This window comes from Salmo salar, chromosome 14 (assembly GCF_965601325.2).
Source record: "Salmo salar chromosome 14, fSalSal1, whole genome shotgun sequence".
NCBI classification, from domain to species: Eukaryota; Metazoa; Chordata; class Actinopteri; order Salmoniformes; family Salmonidae; genus Salmo; species Salmo salar.
Window position 1 is genome coordinate 67,992,732 of NC_138304.1, and position 15,424 is coordinate 68,008,155.

The 15,424-nt window shown below is 46.5% G+C and overlaps 1 protein-coding gene across 1 annotated transcript in view; it reads right to left on the minus strand.

The window, feature by feature from the left end:
* The window catches only part of LOC106570047 (angiopoietin-1), a 73,159-nt gene that overhangs the window by 16,037 nt on the left and 41,698 nt on the right, over positions 1–15,424 (minus strand). Inside the window, exons 5-7 of the mRNA XM_014141975.3 lie at positions 10,672–10,799; positions 9,604–9,705; positions 6,969–7,135 (exon numbers count right to left, since the gene is read on the minus strand). Coding sequence (XP_013997450.1) covers positions 6,969–7,135; positions 9,604–9,705; positions 10,672–10,799 — 397 coding nt within the window. The remainder of the gene's footprint in view (positions 1–6,968; positions 7,136–9,603; positions 9,706–10,671; positions 10,800–15,424) is intronic.

The following is a 15,424-nucleotide window of genomic DNA, read 5'->3' on the forward strand; positions in this document are numbered from 1 at the left end:
AATTGTGCACCACCTCATGGGTCTTCCGGTCGCGCCCGGCTGCAACACAGCCTGGGATCGAACCCGGGTCTGTAGTGATGCCTCTAGCACTGCAATGCAGTGCATTAGACAGCTGCACCACTCGGGAGACCACGTGTACTTTTGTTATATAGACTATGTATGCCTGTACAAAAGATGGTGTCAACTTGGGAAAATATCTTAAATATTTGGAGGGAAAAAAGAACATGTTCTGGCTGACTACAACTGATACATTTTGATGACTCTAAAGCCCGTTATCCTACACTACATACTGGTTTAAGTGTATTTTTCTCTCTCCTTTTATGTGTGTAACATAACACTAATTGTGGCAGTCTTTCAAATTTACGTCTTTCATCTCTTGACTGACACAGTTCAACCTAGCCTGCTGGCTTCCTTCCTTTTATCTGTCTGAGAAGGAGGTTGGAGACGACCAAACCTGCTGAGTTCCAGGCAGTGCGGGTTGTTGCACACCTGGCAGTCATTAGCCTGCTAAACCGCAGCCTGATTGGCTCATAGCAGAGGTTAATCACCATGCTCAATGGATCACTTTCTACCCAGAGGTGTCTGGCTGTAGCCCATTCGCTCGCTTGCCGCTAGGTGTCAAATAACACCATGGAGACAGACAGACATACGGACACACACGTATGTGCACACACACTCACCATTTTTTACTTGCCAAGTTGACACCGACTGTAATCACTGAGGTAGATAATATTGTATGCATGCCCTGTTAATGCCGTTCAAGTAGAACCTTAAACCGCAACCCAACGGAAGGGGAATAAAATATCAGAATAGTACTACAGCTTCTCACCTAAATCATCTTTGAGTTGTATATTTACAACATAATGTTGAACACAGCTACCTTAGCATTTGATTTACAGACAGACAGTATTCAGTGTTACTGCCTCCCCACTGTACTCTGGATGTCAGGCAGACTGCAGTGCGGATGAGTGTTGGATGAGTAAACTGAGCTCTAGGAGTTAAGGGTATCAGGGATCCCATCTCAGTGCGAGGCTAGGACAGAGGGGTCACAGCCGAGCTAGAGAATCCCCCCTTTGCCAAGTCCTCCTCCAAATCCCTACATCAAATACATCTGAGGGGATTGTCTGATTCCACCCGGGATCTTACCATTATCATATGGAGAAATCCCGGGATTTAGGGAACTTGGCTGGTTGGAGAGGAAGGATATTGAATAAAGATGTAACAGTCAGTTGAAGAGTAAACATATAGTGCTTTTCTCCAATGGAGAGGATTTTGGCGTACATGCGAAGAAGAAGAGTGTTTAGCTGTAAACCTCACTTGTGCATACGTTTAGCAACTCCCATACAGCTTTTTAACATAGTTTTATTTTAAAATGTTCCAGAGTTGATGGTTTTATTCAATGCCTAGGGTGCTGCATTAAATCCTCACATGCAACATTAAAGCATAAATGCAGTAAAATATACTCAGACACACATTCCCTGACCCAAATACTGTATGGGACATGCATACAAGCACAAAATAACATGTGAATCCTTGCAAAGATTCTGTTTATAGGCCTCCCGAGTGGCGCAGCTGTCTAAGGCATTGCATCGCAGTGTTGCGGCATCACTACAGCCTGGGGTTCGATCCCAGTCAATTGGCCCAGCATCGTCCAGGTTCGGGAAGGGTTTGGCCGGGGAGGGCTTTACTTGGATCATCGCACTCTAGCGACTCCTTGTGGCTGGCCAGGCGCCTGCAAGCTGACTTCGGTCGTCAGCTGAACAGTGTTTCCTCTGACACATTGGTGAAGCTGGCTTCCTGGTTAAGCAAGTGGGTGTTAAGATCATGTTTTGGAGGAGACATGACTCGACCTTCACCTCTCCCGAGCCCGTTGGGGAGTTGCAGTGATGAGACAAGATCGCAATTGGATATCATGAAAAGGGGGAAAAAATATTTTAAAAAGCAATAAATATTCTGTTTATAATGTAGAAAAATGTATCATCCTAAATAACTCCTATTGTAGTTAGTATTTTATATTTATTGAAACTCCAAATAGCTTATAAAGGATTAACGAGTAGCCTAAACAGTTCCATAATTCAGTACTTCAATATGCATTGTTAATATGTCAAAAGTCTCCCTTGGGCAACTGTGGTACAGGGCCACTACTCAGACTTATGTTGAAAAGGATGTTAGACATGGGTCAGAGCCCTTCTGTAGCGTGTGTCATGTTATCAACTCTGACCCCTGACTGATGGCTGTCTACTTGACCCCGTCCCATGAGGAATAACATGTATGTGGAGCTATCTCATGCCCGGCCGACCCCCGGAAACACTCTCCCTGACCTCCCAGTCCACACACACACACACACACACACACACACACACACACACACACACACACACACACACACACACACACACACACAAAACATATCCTGGAAACGAAAAACTTTCATGTGAGGCCCCATCCATTTGTTAGTCACTTTGCAACAACATTGATGTTTTGGTTCACAGCACACCTTCTAAACAATTTACAACCATCATTTTCTTAGAATATGATTATACAAAACTTAGTAAAACAAGATTAGACACAAATGATTAGAAATAAGATCTGTCCACAGATTGGCAGTGTGAATGGTTGATGAGTCCAACAACAGTAAGTAATGCTGTTGTTGGACAGTATTGATCCTCTTAGGTAAATTACAATTTGAACCCAAATCCATTGAGCTGATTGTTACATTCTTAGGAATTATAGACATCAACATCGATAACGTGTAAACAGATGAGTAACTAAATTCATGTATTCTGTCATTTGAATGATGGTCCCATAAATTTTGGCTGTTTTATGGACATCTAACATCTATTTCCCCTCCCTGCCCCTCTACAGTAAGAATTTCTTTCTTCCCATCTTTCTGTTTTCCCATAGCCCCTTTATCTCTCTCTCTCTCTCTCTCTATCAGTCTTTATTTCCTTTCCTGCTCTTTCCTCCCTCCATCTTTCTCTAATAAGACACCTCACAGGGTCTAAGACCTAATTTTGAGGCCCATTCTGTAAATGTTGATACATGAGTGTTATCAAACTAATGTGTTGATACAATGGAGTTAATTACAATGCTATTTGCGGGTCATGACTAAATTACTGTACAACACACTATTTCAATTGCAACCCGCTATTTCACCAAGCTAACAATTTCAGTCCATTATATAGATTGCTCCTTTGTATGGTTTACGGAGAGACATAACATTCAGCAATTATGGTAACCTGATTCACAATAGAGCGAAAACCAAAAAGCAAATTTCTCAAGCCTGTGTGGTCATGGTTCAGTGGGAGCTGTGTAGTTCTGAGCTACAAGGTCAGCCCGTAAATACTCTTTCAACAATGTCAACAGTATTTGTACAGTGACGTTAAGCAGTATTGTTGACGCCAGTTTACAGTATATTGTAATATGGGCATGGTAGGCATTGTCCTTTTGGGGTGAAATAAGACATTACATAATGGGAAAATATGAGGGAGGAAAGCAATAGCGAAGATGAAAAGTAGCTGCACACACTGCTTCATATTTAAAAGACAGAACAAATTATAATATTTTCACAAACACCGTATTCCCTTGCTGTAATATGGATGAGATACTGATACTGTTTCCTCAGATGATTTCATGTTTATATGGATGCAAGCTATTGCCAGCACAAACATCATTATTAAGCAAAGCTTCAACACAATGTAAAGGGAAGAGTTGCATAGACTCTCCAAGACGTCTGCATCAATCCCATAATGCACTGCTACTGTGTCATCTGGAAATGACTATGTCACACCCTGAGAAGAGAACCAGGCTAAATGACTTACTTCTCCAATTACCTACTCACAAATATGCTTTGAATAACCAAGATCTACATTACGATATATTGATTTAATATCTTTATTATATTCTATTTATTATGCTGGCTGGACACTGAATAAAACAGTTTTGCAGAGTCTTACTCAGCCTCTGTGCTTTGGAAATCATTAAAATAGGGAGAACAGTAAGACATGTGACAGTTATCCCTTGCTGTATATGATTTAGATTAAGGATTAGAATCTTATATTTCTCTGGGCAATAATTTCACTTCTTTCTAACCAAGACCAATTTGTCTGCCTTGACATTTAGACACAACGAAGGAGCTGGCAGTAAAGCAAACATTTCCTGGCAAAGCTTCACATTGTTTATGATAAATGGGCAACACTCGTGCATCGGTGGATTACATATTTAAATTACCATCTACGGATTCCAACGGCTGCGTGTGGGTTTGTGGGCCGGTATGTGTTTGTATGTGTGTGTGAGTGTGCATGACCGTACTATTTTTGTTTATGTGTCTTAACAAATGTGTCTGTCTGCTTCGGTGTAGATTGTGCTATTCCAGTAAAGCCCCACCACTGGTGCCCAAAAGAATCCAAAAACAAAACAAAATGTCATGGTATCTCTCGCTACAATCTCGTACAACAAATGCTAATTGAAGAACTTGTTGCAGATTGTTTGGGATTCCGAAGGGGAGGTGCCAGAGCCGAGGAGAACCGAACATAGATGGCAGCTCTCTCCAACCAGTTTGTTTGAGGCCTGGACCTCTGGTTTGTTTTGGCCAATGTTCCTGAGAAGCAATGAGTGATTATCATACCACAACTAGTTGCGAGAACAAATCTATTTATAGTGATCAGCAGGCCGATTAGATTGCTCCACTCAGTCTTGAACAGTCCGAGCTCAGACGAGCCTTCCTTCCCTAAAACCAAAATTTTGTCCCAAAGACGCCTCTTGCTGCCCTGAAGACACAAACAACCACAGTTTCCCCCATCAAAATAGAAAGAGGTTACAGTATGTGTACGGCTCTTTGCTTATTTTTTGTGTGTGAGGGAGAGAGAGAGAGAGAGAGAGAGAGGGAGGGAGGGAGGGAGAAACAGAGAGAGAGAGAGGGAGAGAGAGAGAAACAGAGAGAGAGAGAGAGCGGGAGGAAGGGAGACCACATCGTCCAAAATAATCTACTTTGAGTGCAAATAAATCACTATCCCTGTTCAAGTGTCCTTTTACGTAGATAAACATACCTGAATTATCCCCCCTTGAACCGTATCCTACATTGTCCTCCTCTGCACTTAACAAATCTCCCTTTGCCAAACACCATGCCATAGGGAGAAGGAAGTCAGTGCCTGTGCGGTCAGTATCAAATGCTGAGAGGTAAAAAGGGAGTTATCCAATCCTCACAATGGGACAAATAAACCCGAATTTAGTCTCAGAGCAAATCAAAACAAATTGGTTGACCTTTCCCAATTCGTAAAAAACATTTCTGTAGCCCACAGAGAAAACCTAGAGAGTGTGCGCACCAGGTCCTAACTCTTTAAGAGGCAGACTTCTTAAAGTAAATCCTGTCGTCATACAATCCAAGACATTTCCACAAATTACATATGACAATCGCCTCACTCTCTACTCGACGTTGCAAAACACCATTGAAGTATAGGCTTTTCAGCCAAGCTGTAAGTGTCTCCCTTCCCGGCAACATAAATGGCTATAATATCTTTGGAAAACAAACAGAAGTCCATCTAAAGTTGAAAAGAGGACATTTAGAAACTGAAGTAGCTTCTTATCAGAAGGGACTACAAATCCGGTGAATCACCTCAATTGGAATTGTCAGACCATCTCCTCTCAGAGACATTTGATTGCTCGGAACTTTCTGTAATATTCTAGTAGTTTTCCACATCTAACGAATCCAAGCATCTGCCACAGTTTGAAGCATATTTAACCCTCTAAAGAAGCAAAAAGTTGCACCCCTTATTCAAGAACCAAGTATCAAGTATAAATAATGCAAAGCTGAAATGTCTTGAGTCAATAGGTATTCAATCATTTTCTTATGGCATGCCTAAATAAGTTCAGGGGTAAATATTTAGATAACAAGTCGCATAATAAGTTGTATGGATTCACTCTGTGTGCAATATTAGTGTTTTACATGATTTTTGAATGACTACCTCAACTCTGTACATGCAAATATCTGTATGGTCCCTCACTCGAGCAGTGAATTTCAAACACAGATTCAACCACAAAGACCAGGGAGGTTTTCCAATGCCTCTCAAATAAGGGCACCTATTGGTAGATGGGTAAAAAAAAGCAGACACAGAATATACCTTTGAGCATGGTGAAGTTATTAATTACACTTTGGAGGGTGTATCAATACACCAAGTCACTACAAAGATACAGGCGTCCTTCCTAACTCAGTTGCCGGAGAGGAATGGTGACTTTAAAACAGTTACAGAGTTTGATAGGCTGTGATAGGAGAAAACTGAGGATGGATCAACAACATTGTAGTTACTCCACAATACTAACCTAATTGACAGAGTGAAAAGAAGGAAGCCTGTATAGAATCAAAATATTTCAAAACATGCATCCTGTTTGCAACAAGGCACTAAAGTAATATTACAAAAAATGTGGCAAAGCAATTCACTTTTTGTCCTGAATACAAAGTGTTATGTTTGGGGCAAATCCAATACAACACTTTACTGACTACCACTCTCCATATTTTCAAGCATAGTGGTGGCTGCATCATGTTATGGGTATTCTTGTAATCGCTAAGGACTGGGGAGTTTTTCAGGATAAAAAATAAATGGAATTGGAGCTAAGCACAGGCAAAATCCAAGAGGAAAACCTGGTTCAGAATAATAGGCAAATGTTGCACAATCCAGGTGTGGAAAGCTCTTAGACTTACCGATAAAGACTCACAGCTGTAATCGCTGCCAAATGTGCTTCTTCAAGGTTTTTACTCATGGGTGTAAATGAGATATTTCTGTATTTCATGTTCATATATTTGCATAAATTACTAAAAACATGTTTTCACGTTGTCATTATGTATCGATGGGCGAGAGAAAAAATCTATTTAATCCGTTATGAATTCAGGCTGTAACACAACAAAATGTGGAATAAGTCAAGGGGTATGAATACTTTCTGAAGGCACTGTAGATACAGCTCGTTAATAGTACCTGTAGTTGCGTTTCTCACTGTCGATGTGAAATCGGTCGTATAGGGAGAAGGCCTGGTGTCCGTCCCAGTCGGTCAGCTCCACACGGAGGGCATACTGCCTCTGGCTGGTCAGCAGGTATACAAACTCATTCCCCAGCCAGTGCTCTGCAGAAACCGTCCCGAAGCCCTGCAACAGAGGAAGAAGAGGAAGAGGAGGCCAGAGTCATCACTCAGGCCCATAAGGAATCTTACTGTCAAATCCGGGATACAGGATATAAGTAATTCCAGATCCCTTCCAAGGTCTTCCTGGAAAAGATGCAATCTCTCCACCATTTTCTATTAACATTTTTGTCAGTTATTATTTCAGACCTTTTTTTGATGTCATCATCAATGACAGCTTCAGGGTTGACGCCAAAGCGAACAAAAATGTTGACTTCAGACTGGGCTATCGTGTCTACCATTAAAAATGTCCCTTTAGACCATATAAATGCTTATACACACTTTTCTGTTCATGCACATTGGCTTGGTCTCACTAATAGTGACTGCCATGAGAGAGACTCACTCAACCGAGCGAAATAATGGGAAACCAGGTACATATTACAACATATAACATGGATTATTTCATACAGTGGAACACAAAGTATGAAACCGCACATAAATAGCCCTACCTGTTTATGACAGCGTAAACTGGGTCCAGCTGATAAAAGGCACACAAAGCACCTTTTCCACCCTTCCTCTCCCCACCCAAACCAAACGCGTAATAAACCCTCTTCATTACACAGTCCAGAAGAATGACAACAGACACACGCAATGCCATGCATGCCTTCTCATATCATTTCAACAATTACCACGTTTATATGTGATCACAATGACTCCCATCGTAGACAAAGTGCTTTTGACAGCAGCAGCAGTAACTAACCTGCAATGGGGAGTATTAGAGACTGGTCTGGAGCTCTGGACTGTTCCATTAATGATTGGCGGGAAGGGTTGGGGGTGGATTGTAGGCGGAGATGTCTGTGTTTGTGCCGAGAGCATGTGGTGATTAGGAGAGTGGAAGAGGGAAAGTAAATATTGGGCATTCCTCCAGCCTGAGACACGTCCTGCTGTGTGGGTGGAATTAGAAAGTGGCTGGGCCACGACCTTAACTCAATCTGACTCCCTCCTCTGAAAGATCTGCCTTTTAGCGCTGTCCAATGCCACCTCTTGTGACTCCGTTTCATCTCTGGAAACCTGGCTGAAGGCAGGGATGGTGCTAGTGCTTCCCTCCTATTGTTCCACACTAGAGTGTTCATACACACGCAAACCTGGCTGAATGCATCTATCGGTTTGAAGAGAGGAGGTTTGAAGTATTGTTGGGTAGAGAAGTACATTTTTTTGTAAAATGACAAAGACTGATAGAAAGTTTTATTTCATAAAGTGTGCCATACGGTTATACAGACAAACACGTATTTAATAAGGTATGCAAATTGTCAAATTGATTTGTGTCTCATACTGGTTAGAGAATGCATGCAACATTTATTCTCCTGCTACACATACTCTATCAGCATTGCTCTTGTAATTATAAACATTACGGTCATAAGATCACATACTAATAGTAGGGAATGCTACCAGAGTGCTTTCCATCCTCCCACAAAATGGGAATAGCCCATCGAAGTTTGACTAATATTTATGAATCCTTCAAGTGTATTGAATTTATTCGCACGAGCCCACAGAGACCAACAGCAGTTCATTTAATCACACAATAAAACACTATCAATCTCTTCAAGGAGGAACTCTGAGGGAGGCAAAGGACCACACCGATGGTGTGCCGGGTATTCGGTGGCAGTGCCAGGGTCCGTGCTGATTCCATTGCCACATGTATTCCACGCTCTCCATTCTTGGCTGGAGGGGTGCCATGGCTCCCTCACGGCTTCTAACTAGCTGTACTCTCTGTCCGTACCTCTTTACCCTCCAAACGAGCCCAACCTTTTCACCCTTGCCAAATCTATGTTTACCCTCTGCAGATCATCTATTACCATCTGCCCAGATCGGTCATTAAAACACCCTCCATATTGAATCTGGTGTCCAGCTGCTATTCTAACTACATTGTGGTAGCATACACTACAGCTAATAGGAACGGCAATGGGGTCACTCATCGTGCCTGAAGCCAAACAGAGCCTCTATTAGCCCACCAGTCGCTATCCATTCCCTATTCAATAGATGATGATGATGACCACAACACCTGGCCCGGTTACATAAGACTAAATGTATTGTTTTCAGACTAATGCTTCCCTGTTTAAAAAGAAGAACAACAGTGTGTCAGGCCCAGGGTTGGGTTGGGCTTCACGCCAGCCTCCGACACGTAAGTCTCTAATCTGAGGGGTTGGGGAATCCCTCTCAGTGTGCAGATGTTCTAGAGGTACAGCCGGTGTTGCCGGTTAGGTCACATGTGGATGGAGTGTTCCACATGGGCCTGGCCACTCTTGAGAATACAAGAGAATCCTACCTCAATTTCAACATGTTAAATCAAGACAGAGAGGCGAGAGTACACCCATTTTGTCATCATTTACTGTGACGGAGGATGTGTGTTGGAAACAGACTCCACATCAATGCATGGCTGTATCTTGTGGGTGTGGTGCTGTAGATTTGGGTTGTGTGTTATTCTTCTTGTCTTACCATCTTGTACTCCTTCCACGTTTTCTGGAAGTCCACGCTGCCATTCTCTCGTCGCTGGATGATCGTCCATCCGCCGCCAGCGATCTCCATGTTACAATGCACCTGTAAACACACACACACACACGGACATTCATTAAGTTCTCAGACCCCCTACAAACACATTCTACGTGGTCCTATCTAACGTTTTAGAGCACATGGTAGGTTAAACTTTCTGTTGTGAACCATCATTCTGAAATACAGCGGGCCTAACTAGATTCCTTCTCATGAATCATCAGGGGGAATTTGAGGTATTTTGAGTCCTCCTCAAGCTTAATAAATGTCTCCTGATCCTCTAACAACTCCCAGGAGGTGATCCCAATCCCAGGCCTGGTGCAGATTAAAGTGGAGGGGGCCAGTGGAGTGGAGTTGGACACATACCAGCGGACACCTGGGTGGAACATGGCCCTTAACCCTGGCCTCTGTCCTGTGTAAGCTGATAACAGGGGTATCTATCTGCTGTGGTGCTCTTTGTTTGAGGAGTGGAGAAGGTCTGGAGGAGGACTCTCACCTCGGCCAAGACCCCAGCTGAACACACAGCGCCCAGTCTGGGTATAATTAAGAGATGTACCCCCCCTGACAGAATTATTCTCAGAAACCAGACACGATGCTTTCTCCTTAATCTCCGCCTCATCGCTCACTCCTCCACCAACCTTCCCCCTCGAACCTCCCTGCCATCTGTCTGAGGTCTGGCAGCACCCTGTTGAGGTGGTGAACACCTGTTTCACCCCCCTCCTTATCCCCCGCCAACCTCTTTTGTACCCTTGCTCTCATCAGGCTACCAATTGTATATTTTGAGCCTTTGATTATTCCTGAAGCACTGAAGCAGCCAATAACTATCATAGCACCCCTCCATTGGCTGCTCTCCAGTGGGTCAATATCTTTGGCTCTCTTGGACAGAGTTGAAGCTTGCTCTAGTAAAAAAAACACACTAAACTCCATTAAACACCCATCAAAGAGTGTTGATAGCTATTGAATGAAATGGTAGCCTTTTTCACATGGCAGTCTCTATATTAAGTTCTGTCTTCCCACCTTTTTGGTCTCCTGGGCATTGATATTTATGGTGTAGACCCCGTTCTTGTGGAAGCCAGCTTGGTACAGATCGGCACAGTCCCGAAACTTCTTCTCTTCGTCCACCCTCTTCGTGCTGTTTGGGACTACTGAGGAAACATGGGACACATATTTGGCCTCACAACTTCAGGCTGTGGAAATTCAGACGGGTACTAGAAAGACTTCAGAAAATAGACAGTGTCGTCTATTGTACTTCTAAGCAAAACAAACATCAGCCGTCTCAGACTTAGCATTTTTAAACTGTCACAGTTAAATTGAGTTTTACTTTCAAAGTATCAACAAGCAACTTCCTTATGCCATCATTTTCAAATGACATATTTAACTGACAGATGTCAATGAGGTCTTTAAAAGCCCTGTGCTCAGCACTTGGCCACTGCTTTCTATCCATTACCAAAATAAACTGTATGACAGCCGAGCTGTCGCTTGACATTTTTTTCTGCAAGTCCACCCATCCATTTGTCAGGTAACCTACATAAGGTGTGTGTCATGCCGTGTGTGTAGGTGGCAGGGAAGTCAGGCGCAGGAAAATCAAACTTGGTATAAATGGAGTAGTTTAATAACGTAAAACAAAACCTCCAAAACCAAAGTACATAATAAAATAAACGTGGGTACAAGAACCCGTCGCGCACCAATCGAATATCACGAGCATAACAACAAACAATCTCTGACAAGGACATGAGGGGAAACAGAGGGTTAAATACACAACATGTAATGAATGGGATTGGAACCAGGTGTGTAGGAAGACAAGACAAAACCAATGGAAAATGAAAAATGGATCAATGATGGCTAGAAGACCGGTGACGTCGACCGCCGAGCACTGACAGAACAAGGAGAGGCATCGACTTCAGTAGAAGTCGTGACAGTACCCCCCCTGACGCGTGGCTCCAGCAGCGCTTCGACACCGGCCTCGGGGACGACCCAGAGGCGCAGGGCGATCCGGATGGAGACGGTGGAACTCTCGCAGCAGGGAAGGAACTAACACGTCCTCCACCGGAACCCAGCATCTCTCCTCCGGACCAAACCCCTCCCAGTCCACGAGGTACTGAAGGCCCCTCGCCCGACGTCTCAAATCCAGGATGAATCGAACGGAGTACGCCGGGGCCCCCTCGATGTCCAGAGGGGGTGGAGAAACCTCCTGCACCTCAGCCTCCTGGAGCGGGCCAGCCACCACTGGCCTGAGGAGAGACACATGGAACGAGGGGTTAATGCGGTAATCGGGGGGAAGCTGTAACCAATAACATACCTTGTTCACTCTCCTCAAGACTTTAACCGGCCCCACAAATGCGGACCCAGCTTCCGGCAGGGCAGGTGGAGGGGCAGGTTTCGGGTCGAGAGCCAGACCCTGCCTCACTGCGGTACAGCGCGCTGAAGGTGGACGTGGGCGGCGTCCCATGTTTCCTCCACGCGCCGGAACCAGTCGTCCACCGCAGGAGCCTCAGTCTGACTGATGCCAAGGAGCCAGAACCGGCTGATACCCCAATACACACTGAACAGGATGGTTAGTGGAGGAGTGGCGGAGCGAGTTCTGGGCCATCTCTGCCCAGGGCACGAACGCCGCCTACTCCCCCGGCCGGTCCTGGCAATAAGACCTCAGAAACCTACCCACATCCTGGTTAACTCTTTCCACCTGCCCGTTACTCTCGGGGTGAAAACCTGAGGTAAGACTGACTGAGACCCCCAGATGTTCCAGACCCTTGACGTGAACTGGGGACCCCGATCAGACACTATATCCTCAGGCACCCCGTAGTGCTGGAAGACGTGTGTAAACAGGGCCTCAGCAGTTTGTAGGGCTGTAGGGAGACCGAGCAAAGGGAGGAGACGACAGGACTTAGAAAAACAATCCACAACGACTAGGGTCGTGGTGTTACCCTGTGAAGGTGGAAGATCGGTCAGGAAATCCACCGACAGGTGCGACCATGGCCCTTGTGGAACGGGTAAGGGTTGTAACTTACCTCTGGGCAGGTGTCTAGGAGCCTTGCACTGGGCACACACTGAGCAGGAGGAAACATAAACCCTCACATCCTTAGCTAAAGTGGGCCACCAGTACCTCCCACTAAGACAGCGCACCGTCCGACCGATCCCAGGATGACCAGAGAGGGTGATGTGTGGGCCCAATAGATCAGCCGGTCGCGGACAGCAGACGGAACGTACAGACGCCCAGCTGGACACTGAGGGGGAACGGGCTCTGCACGTGACACTCGCTCAATGTCCGCGTCCAGCTCCCACACTACTGGCGCCACCAAACAAGAGGCTGGGAGTATGGGTGTGGGATCCATGGACCGCTCCTCTATGTCATACAGCCAGGACAGTGCATCTGCCTTAACGTTCTGGGAGCCTGGTCGGCAGAAAAACATGGCCCACCTTGCCTGGTGAGGATTCATTCTCCTCACCGCCCGGATGTACTCCAGATTACAGTGGTCAGTCCAAATGAGAAAGGGGTGTTTAGCCCCCTCAAGCCAATGTCTCCACGCCTTCAAAGCCTTGACGACAGCCAACAGCTCCCGGTCCCCCAAATCATAGTTTCGCTCCACCGGGCTGAGCTTCTTAGAGAAGAAGGCACAGGGGCGGAGCTTCGGTGGCGTACCCGAGCGCTGAGAGAGCACAGCTCCTATCCCAGCCTCGGATGCGTCCACCTCCACTATGGACGCCAAAGAGGGATCCGGATGGGCCAACACAGGAGCCGAGGTAAACAGAGCATTCAGGTGACTTAAAGCCCCATCCGCCTCAGCCGACCACTGCAAGCGCACCGGGCCCCCCTTCAGCAGTGAGGTAATGGGAGAAGCTACCTGACCAAAACCCCAGATAAACCTCCGGTAGTAGTTGGCAAACCCTAAGAATCGCTGCACCTCCTATACCATGGTGGGAGTCGGCCAATTACGCACGGCTGCAATGCGGTCACTCTCCATCTCCACTCCTGATGTGGAAATGCAATGCACTAGGAAGGAGACGGACTGTTGGAAGAACAGGTATTTCTCAGCCTTGACGTACAGGTCATGCTCCAACAGGCGACCAAGCACTCTGCGCACCAGGGACACATGCTCGGCGCGTGTAGCGGAGTATATCAGAATGTCATTGATATACAGCACTACCCCCTGCCCGTGCAGGTCCCTGAAAATCTCGTCTATAAAGGATTGGAAGACTGATGGTGCATTCATCAACCCGTGCGGCATGACGATGTACTCATAATGCCCTGAGGTGGTACTAAATGCCGTCTTCCACTCGTCTCCCTCTCGGATACGCACAAGGTTGTACGCACTCCTGAGATCCAGTTTAGTGAAGAAGCGCGCCCCGTGCATTGACTCAATCACCGTGGCGATAAGAGGTAGCGGGTAACTGTACCTCACCGTGATTTGAATGAGACCTCTATAATCAATGCACGGGCGCAGACCTCCATCCTTCTTCTTCACAAAAAAGAAAATCGAGGAGACGGGTGAAGTGGAGGACCGAATGTACCCCTGGAGCAGGTATTCGGAGACATGTCTCCATAGCCACCGTTTCCGCTTGCAACAGGGGATACACGTGACTCCTGGGAAGTGCAGCGTCTACCATGAGATTTATCGCACAATCCCCCCGTCAATGGGGTGGTAATTGAGTCGCCTTCTTTTTACAGAAGGTGAGAGCCAAATCGGCATATTCTGGGGGAACGCGCACGGTGGAGACCTGGTCTGGACTTTCCACCGTAGTAGCACAAACGGAAAACCCTAAACACCTACCTGAGCACTCTCGCGACCACCCCGTGAGAGCCCTCTGTGGCCAAGAAACAATGGGGTTATGACAAGCTAACCAGGGTAGGCCCAGCACCACGGGATATGCAGGAGAGTCAATAAGGAAAAGACTAATCTTTTCCGTGTGACCCCTCTGCGTCACCATACTCAAAGAAGTGGTGGCCTCCCTGATAAACCCTGAGCCTAATGGCCGACTATCTAAGGCGTGAACGGGGAAAGGCACATCCACAGGTACAATAGGGGTCCCTAAACTATGAGCTAACGCTTTATCAATAAAATTCCCAGCCGCGACTGAATCTACTAGCGCCTTATGCTGGGAACGCAGGGAAAATTCAGGAAAAGTGACAGACACAAATATATGTGCAACAGAGGGCTCTGGGTGAGAATAGTGCCGGCTCACCTGGGGTGACGCCAGAGCGTCCAACCCGGCACCGACCAGCAGTGTGACGTTTGCAGCCACAGATGATGCACGAGCGGGAACCTCCTCCGGTCTCCCTGCGCACCGCCCCTCCCAGCTCCATGGGTATCGGAGAGGGGGTGCGGGAGGATGGAACCACCAGACCCCGATCTGGACGTCCGCGAGCAGCCAGCAGGTTGTCCAGCCGGATGGACATATCCACCAGCTGGTCGAAGGTGAGGGTGGTGTCTCTACAGGCCAGCTCCTGACGGACATCCTCACGCAGACTGCAACGGTAATGGTCGATCAGGGCCCTGTGGTTCCATCCCGCGCCGGCAGCCAGGGTCCTAAACTCCAGGGTAAACTCCTGGGCGATCCTCGTCTCCTGCCTCAGATGGTAGAGGCGCTCACCCACCGCTCTGCCCTCGGGTGGGTGGTCGAAGACTGACCGGAACCGGCGGGTGAACTCCTCAAAATGGTCCAATGCCGCATCTCCCTCTCCACACACGGCGCTGGCCCACTCCAGGGCTTTCCCGGTGAGGCACGAGACGAGGGCGAAACCCTTCTCACGGTCCGATGGAGCTGGGTGGAC